The sequence below is a fragment of the Hipposideros armiger genome, unplaced genomic scaffold (genome assembly GCF_001890085.2).
Source record: "Hipposideros armiger isolate ML-2016 unplaced genomic scaffold, ASM189008v1 scaffold_1229, whole genome shotgun sequence".
NCBI lineage: Eukaryota > Metazoa > Chordata > Mammalia > Chiroptera > Hipposideridae > Hipposideros > Hipposideros armiger.
Window position 1 is genome coordinate 296,454 of NW_017732579.1, and position 8,309 is coordinate 304,762.

Here is an 8,309-nt window from a genome sequence, read left to right on the forward strand (position 1 = left end):
TCACCCTTCTCCCTCCAGTCAGAATAACTTGCCTTCCAGCAAGCCCCTTGAATAGATGCCCAGTCTTCCCTAAGCAGAGAATATCCTAGGGCAGGCAGGTCCTTGCCCTCCAGTTACAAGGGGACGCCAAGTAACTGGCTTCTGAGATCCAGGCAAGGGCCATGGACAGAAAGGAGCAGGACAAGTGCGTACTCACCAGCCTCTGCAGTTGCTGAGCGCCACGGAGGAGGCTTGGATCAGTCCGGTCAAGTCTCGGAGGCAGGTTCCAAGCAGCGCTCCACAAAGGACTCGCTCTGCCACTGCACCATGGTCCCTGGCGCCACCAAGCGGGCATTGGGCCGCAGCCACAGGTGCAAGTCTCCGCAGAAGACCGTGACATTGTAGAAGAGGCTGCCTCCAGGGTCCTCCTCGCTGCCTCCCGGGAAGCCTGAGGTCTGGACCAGGGCGGCTCTGAGGGCCCAAACCTTCTCCTGGGCTATCGCCGCCAACACCACGTGGGACACCAAGAGGTTCTGGGCGTCAGTGCGCACGGGCACGGCCAGGGTGCTCTCTACTCTGTGCCCCAAGGGCTCGCCTGCAAGGAGAAGGGGTGTTAGAGCGACAGACCAAGGAGCTCTCAGCTCCTAGGGCTCCCACCCCACTGAGTCTCGCATCCCCCAGCCCCGCCCCCACTGAAAAATGAAGGGCATTCCGCCAGGCAACCCCCATAGACTAGGCGGCACCTCCCTGGCCATTTCCGTACCCGGGAGGTGAGTTAACACAGCCAACACTACGGAGCCCCGCCGTCCTGGGACTTACCGCTCTGGGACCCTGCAAGCATTGTGCTCTGCCCCTTGCCCCGTTTCTGGGTTGGGGCTACTTGAGCTTTTCACAGTTCCCCAGGGAACAGCTGCATCAGCGCATACTCAGCTGGGTGAACCTACCTTCCTTGGCAGGACGTAGGGCCGCTCCAAAACCATTCCCGGTTGGACCCCTACACCTGCACCTCTACCCTCTAGTGGCCCCTGGGGCGGCGAGGACTCGGTAGCCCCTGGCTACCTGGAAACCTCCGTTTCCGGTTCCCGGTGAGGCCGCTGTCCGTTCCCGATCCCTGAAGGGGTAGAGCAAGGTCGTCGGAACTTCGGGGATCCTTTCCTGCGCGCCCTAACGAATCCTCAGGGCCCCCGGCTGTGCGCTGGCGCCGCCCGAGCGTCCCCGGACGGCAGCCCGAGCGTCGCCTCACCTTGGCTACCCCGACTGGTTGGAGCTGGCGCTGCGAGGTCCGCCGCGGGGCTCTCCCGGCGGTTCGTCTTATCGCTCCGCGTCCCGGGAGCCTTGAAGCCTGGCCCCGAGACTCCTGGGTACGCCGCAGGGCGCCCCCTGCGCGACCGCCCAGGCCCCAAACTTGGCCAGCGTGGTTCAGGGCAGTGCGTGCGAAGTTTGTCCAAGTTGGGCTGGAAGGCTCCTGGGGTGGGGCAGCGGGACGCGCTGAGCAGCGCCCGGCCGATGAGTGGCATGGGAGTGGGGGTCCCTCCGCACCTACCTGGGCGGCGCCGTCAACAGCAGCAGCAGCGCGGCGCTGAGCAGGAGGCGATCGGCTTCGGCTAGCGGATCCCATGCAGCACGATTGCAGCCGGGGCACGGCAATCGCAGCCGGCGCGAAAATTCGCCGCGCGCCGCCCAGCCCACTACTGGGGGCAGCAGGAGCCGTCCGCAGCCGCAGGACAGCAGGATGCGGAGCGGAGGAGGCAAGGTGCTGAGGAGAGGCGGGGAGCGCGGAAGGAAAACCGGGAGAGGAAAGGAGCGAGCGCTGGGAGGGCAGGGACAGGGGTGCCTCAGCCTGCAGTGACCCGGCTGCCGCCAATGTTCCAGGTTCGCAGCAAATCAGAGAAGAAACCCGGAGGCGGCAGCAGAAGCGCGGCCGCCAGCACAGGGAGAGCCACAGCATCCCAACCCAGAGTCCTCCTGGGGCGCCGGAGTCCCACTAGTCAGCCCGGTATTGCGATGGGCCGCCTTGCCCTCTCTCTGCGCCCTGGGCCAGGAGGGGGCACAGATCTGAGAGAGAGACCCCATAGGCCAGAGCCGTCTTTATAGGCAGGTGTACGCACTGCAGGGGCTACGCCAAAGATCAGAGAGAGGGCAAGGTTCCCTCAGTCCCCAACATCTCTCTGCCTGAAGTCCCTGCCCCCTCCATTGCAGCACGGGAGCACAGCCTCCTCTATCCTGACCTGGCCTTCCCTCTTGGAGCACAGGTTGATCGCAGCGCTCACCTGACCTGGATCCCACGTGAGCATCTAACCTCCTGGACTTTGCTCTCCCCAGGCCATGCCTGAAATAGCCTTTCTACACTCTCTCCAGCTTTTCCAACTCAGCATACCAGGCATACCTCTCTATCCTGGAGCAGGTGTGCGGTCTGAGACTATCCTCAGCTGGAATCTGTCTTCTCTAGCAAGGTCCTGAGCCTGGAGTCACTGCCCTGCCAGACCTGTTGCCCTCAACACAGTGACCCTCCTCCCCACGTGTGTGTCTGTTGGAACATCTCTGCTCTGTGTCCCAGATTCTGCCCCACTTCCCCAGAGGGTGGACACCTGTCCCTTTGGATCTTGTCATTCATGCTGCCCCAAGCCTGTGAGCCCAGGCCTTTGGGATTGGCTTTGGTCAGGCAGGGCCAGATGATTTAGACCCCTCCTTGCCTACCAGTAGGGCCTGGTCTTATGTGAAAACCCATGACTGGCACATCCCACTTTAGTGGTGGTTTCCTCTCCTGGGTCACCTCATTTTAGGTGTCAGGGCATGAGGGCACTGCAGCTTGACAGCCATCTCCACTCAGAAGCTTAGCTCTGTGTCACCTGAGAGTGCAGAGATAGGGTCCTGCACCCAGGCAAGAGGAACAGTAAAAATGGTGAAATTTCATGTAAGAATTTAGATTTCTGACTTTTCTTGAAAATTTGGAATGTGTGGCCACACTGGGCCTGCATTTCTGCTGTGAATCCTTAAATGCTCTGTAGCTTACTGTAGGTCCCCTTCCCCCAGCCCCAGCAGGCATCTCTTCTGTGAACTCTGATGACACAGCTGGTTTCAGAAAAAGGTGGATCGTGATTAGTGTATGGGAAGAGAGATGACTCCACAGCTAGCCACCCTGGAGGATTTCCCGTAAGAGGCGGCCAGGATTGAATCCTGAAAGCTGAGGTAGTCAGGCAGGCCAGAGTTGGGTCCAGCAAGGTGCTATCTTGGAATCATGACATGCTTCCACTCATTCCTCTTGTGGTTTTTGTGCTTTCATCCTCCTGAAAAGTTGATTGACACCCACTAGCAGCCTCACCGACTTGGAGGGTCATGTTCCACTACCTCACTCACTTCTTTACCAGGCTTATGGTCATTACCTCAGTCCTCCTCCCACCACCATCATTATTTCTTAATACACTACTTTATCCTGTTTAAGTTTTTAAGGGATACTGAAAATCTCTACCATAAATGAGAAGCCAACATCTCTCCATAAATCACGTAACTGCCAAAAATCAATAAAAAGAAAACAAAAATTTTTATTAAATTCTAGATACAACTACTTGCAAAAAGCACCGAGACTGACGTTGATTAGCAAGTGCTGGAACAGTGCTGAGACAGCCTCGCAGAATCAGGGCCCTTTCCTTCCAGGCAACAAGAAGGATGAAAGGAGATCCAAGAAGAAATGACTCTTGCCCTGAGAGTCATGACATTTTCTGAGGGGTCACATAACAAAATTGTTTTGCGCACTTTGTTGTCCATTTGTATGTCTTCTTTGGAGAATTGTTCAAGTCATTCGTCCATTTTTAAATCCGAATTTGCTTATTTATTTATTTTTTTGCTATTGAGTTGTAGGAATTCCTTGTATATATTGGAAATTGATTTTATTTATAAGGTATATGGTTTGCAAGTATTTTCTCCCAATCTAATGGTTGCTTTTTCATTCTGTTGTTTTCTTTACTGTACAGAAGCTTTTTAGTTTGATAGTGCTACTTGTGTATTTTTGGTTTTGTTACCTGTGTTTTTAGTACCATAACCAAGAAATCACTGCCAAGACTAACGTTATGAAGGTTTTCCCTTTGTTTATTGTAGGAGTTTTACAGTTTCAGGTCTCATATTGGAGTCTCTAATCCATTTTGAATTGATTTTTGTGTGTGGGGTAAGGTAGAGGTCCAGTGTTACATTTTTTTTGCCTGGGGATCTTCAGTTTTCCCAACACCATTTATTGAAGAAATTGTGTATGCCCAGTGTGTGCTTTAGACACCCTTGTCTAAATATCAACTGACTGTATATTTGTGGGTCTATTTCTGTGCTCTCTCTTTTGTGTGCTCTCTTTATATGTCTGTCTTTATTCCAGTGGCATACAATTTTAATGACTCTGCCTCTGTAACATATTTTGAAATCAGGAAATGTGATCCCTCCAGCTTCGTTCTTCTTTCTCAAGACCATTTTGGCTATTCTGGGTCTTTTGTGGTTCCATATGAATGTTATTTATTTTCCTATTTTTGTACAAACAAATATGATTTTGATGAGAGTAGTATGAGCATCTAGATCTCTGTGGGTAATAGGGACATTTTTTTTTTAGCTGAGCCATCCCGCCACCTGCTGGCAGCTCACGGCTGCTCAGCTCGGGCTGACTCGAACCGCTGTTGCTCAGAGCTCAAACTCTAGAGCGAGCTCTTAACCAACTGAGCCACTCAGCCGGCCCAATAGGGACATTTTAACAACAATAAGTTTTCCAGCATATGGTAACTTTGTGTTTGTCTCTTTTAATTTTATTTATAATGTTTCATAGTTTCAGTGTACAAGTTGTTCATCTCCTTGGTTAAGTTTATTCCCAGGTATTTTAATTTTTTTTCTAACTTTATTAATCTTTAATTTTAGTGAAAACAAGAAATACAGCAGAGTGAGATTTTATTTTTTCTTCTAGCACATAGAAGACAAAAGTACTAACAACCTTTGTTTAGTTTGAGAGAGCAATTCTGCAACTACTTACACAGATTGGGAAAATAAATTATTAAGTACCACTTACTACTAGGGCAAGAAATGTCAAGTAAGACGGAGTTATGTTTTTCTTCTTGAGGTTACTTTCACAAGACAGCGACAATTTGCAAAATTTCAGACTCCTCAATTCAAATTATTTCTAAGAATAGAGCTATATACTAAGAGACCAGAACAAGCTGATATATTATCAACGTCTTCAAGCTGCACAAGAAACAAATTTGATATTTTTGCACACATATTCAATTACAAGCAAAAAGCAGACCTGTAAGTGTGAATTTTGCCAGCAAGCAAAAATGAAAGAATTAATGGGATTTTACTCACAGTGAAATAAGAAGCATATACCATTAATATTCCACATATAAAGTCATTCCTAGAATAATAGAGAGAAAACACCTAGACTTGCATTTTTGTGTATAAAAATCTACTGGTGAATTCAAGGATATAGGAAAAATTGGAGGAAAAGTCTTCTCCAAGCATCCTCTTTAAACATTAACCACTTTGATTCTCCCACCTCTCCTGGGAAGAGCATTGGGGCCTCCCCTCCCACCCCTGACCCTGCAAGGATCCAGTCTTCCCTGACTGCCTTTCTAAACCCTCTCCACAGTGGGCTCATTTCTATATCTGGTCTTTCAGTTTCTCCATTGCTTTGTATCTAGACCTCCTAAGCCCTCAGGGAGCTTATGGCAGTGCCTTCAAAAAGAAAGGAGAAAGGAGAAGGGTGGATGTCACCACCACCACCATACCCCTCCATAAGTAAGACAGCTCTGACAGCACTGTGCCACCTTTTGTTTGTTTCTGAGCAGTAAGGGAGCAGGGGAGAGGGAGGAGGGAGAGGGACAGGGAGAAAAATAGACCAGAAATACATCTTCCTCAGTGCCCTCAGGTGGTTTATTGTCTAGGACTCAAAAAGACTAACTGTTGGAAGGGACCCCCTTTCCAGCTTTGCTTTGGGCACTGTCACATATGACTGCTCAACCTTCCCAACAGCCAATTGGGTTAGGGTAACCATTTGGGAAGGGAGTGGTTCCTGTGTCCTGCCTGGGGCCTTAAGTCCACCGATAGTTCCTGAGCAGGCAGGCCATAGTGACTATGTAAAGCTCATCCAAAAGGCTGAGAATAGGTTTAAGTGGGCTACAGCACAGGCTTTCATACTCACCAGTACCTGGTCACAATGCAGAGTGACCAAAGACATTAAGGAGACCAACAAAATGATAACACAGAACACATCTCATCTGTTACCTCATTCATGCCTAGTAGCAACCCGTCAGCCACCTGCTTATTTTGCCAGATAACTAGCAGGCTGGATGGCACAGATCCAGGAAATCAGTTGGGAATCAGTTAGTGGTACCCTGGAATGTCCATTTTGGGTTCATGGCTGGCATCACTTATATCAGCTTCATCTTACAGCAGTGACACTCAAAGAGCTCACCATAGAGTGCAGGGTATCAGGAGTAGAGCCAGCATAGCAGAGCCCAGGTAGTTATTTACAAAGATATATATTAAGCTTCCTTGTGGTAGATAACAACTTTTAAAACTGGGAAAAGACCATAGTCACAGAAAGAGCCCAAGGCATGCAAATAAAGTCAGTGCACATTTATGGCATCTTATGCTTGGCATTGAAGCAGTGGATGGCCATGCACTTGGAACACATAACACTTTGCAGAAAAGCACCAAGGCCCAGAGGAAGAAGAGCATAGGCATGTAAGCAACAATCCTGAAACTGACTGAAGATTTAGAAGAACCAAAGAGCAAAATAATCCAGTGTGAAGGGAAAGCAGATGAAAGATTGCATGCTGTTGGCTAAGCATAGAATCCAAGAGGAGGTCACTTACCCAGGTAAGGAAACTTGTGCAGGAGCTTCTCATAGATCAGGAGTTAGCCAGACTGGACCCTGAAGGACCTGGGGTTTTCCACTGGCTGCCTTGCTGGATCTCAAATTCCTCCGTGGGGCCCTTCACCCATCAAGTAATATTGTAGGGGATTGGGCCACAGTTCTGCTTTGATAATATCAGCAATCCTGTTGAATTCTAGGAAGCTATGGTCTAAGAACCAGTTGAAGAAACTGGTTCTTCCCAGTTTCTGTGGATATGGGACTGGGGGTCTTGACCCTGTTACCAGCTGATTGGAGTGAAAAGAGACACCACCTGGCCAGAAGATCTGCACTCATATTTCTTGATGAGCCCCTCACCTCATTTCAGAAGTAGGGGTTGCTTTGAAAGATGAACCTGAATTTGCAGCCTGCTCTAGGGTGTTTAAGCTCCTCAACTTCCAAATTGATCATGTATCTCATCATGTCTTCATCTTGGCCACTGATCATATGTGACAGCTAAGGATGGTTCCGAAAAGCAGTGACCCAGAAACCTGGGATATTCTGGATAATGAAACTTCTGCACCACATATGGAGCCTTCACATCCAGCCAGACTTGTGCTCCAGCTGAAGGAAGGACCTCTCTGCCTGGGCATTTACATTTGACAGCTCCTGATCGATGACCTCTAGTGAGTTCATGCAGTTATTGATCTGCCGGCCCCTGTCACCTGTCTCCTCTTTCACTCCTCCTACCACCTTTTTCTCCTTCTGTATCACCTTCTTTTCCTTCACCACCTCCTCTGCTACTCCCTCCTTTTCTGCTGTCACTGATATGGCGCATTGTTTTGTTGTCACTTCCTTGTCCTTTGCCCCAGACATCATCTGAGACCCCAACCCCCTGTGCCATAGGCTTCTAGAGCTTTCTCCCTAGCAGGACTGCTTGGCTGTCTACACTGACAGTCATTTTCCTGGCTATTGTCTGTTGCCACCAAGGCAAAGGCAGAGGCTGCTTCCAGGCCCTCCGTAGGTGGCAAAGCCTCTTTCTGGCCCATTTTAGTCATTGCACAGCTGCAATTCCCACAACTCGAATGCAGAGCACAGGGCCACAGCTCCAGTGGGCCTGAGATGCACCTCCCTCCGCGTCAATCTCCAAACTGCCCTCACCTGTGTCTGCCATCATCTGTGTTGCCTTGGTTTCCTCGCCCTGGCCCTCGTTCAGGTCTGGATGTCCTGGAACATGGTCAGGGGTAGCAAGGCCACAGGTTTTAAAGACAAGAAGGTTGTTGCCGTCATCCAGGCCATTCATTTTGGTAGAAGTCAGACCTGCAGGATGAGAGAGTGATCTTTGTGCTCTGCTATTGTTTTGATGCTATTGTAAATAAGATTGTTTTATTAATTTCCTTTTTACATGGTCATTGTTAGTATATGAAACTGCAAATAATCTTATTTTATTTTTAAACAAATTTAAATACCTAAGGTGTACAGCCTAATGACTTGATATACACATACACAGTGG

General features: G+C 49.5%; 1 protein-coding gene and 1 pseudogene across 1 annotated transcript; both read right to left on the bottom strand.

Annotated features, from left to right (window-relative positions):
• Positions 1-225: 225 nt before the first annotated feature.
• On the bottom strand, positions 226-2,201 carry LOC109376884 (uncharacterized). Its single transcript, XM_019633040.1, has 3 exons — positions 1,223-2,201; positions 1,039-1,090; positions 226-574 (listed from the first exon to the last, which is right to left on the bottom strand). The coding sequence occupies exons 1-3, from the start codon at positions 1,925-1,927 to the stop codon at positions 246-248; spliced, it is 1,086 nt and encodes a 361-aa protein (XP_019488585.1). The 5' UTR covers positions 1,928-2,201; the 3' UTR covers positions 226-245.
• A 4,660-nt stretch (positions 2,202-6,861) lies between these two features.
• Positions 6,862-8,099, bottom strand: LOC109376885 (testis-specific Y-encoded-like protein 4; annotated as a pseudogene).
• Between the last annotated feature and the right edge of the window lie 210 nt (positions 8,100-8,309).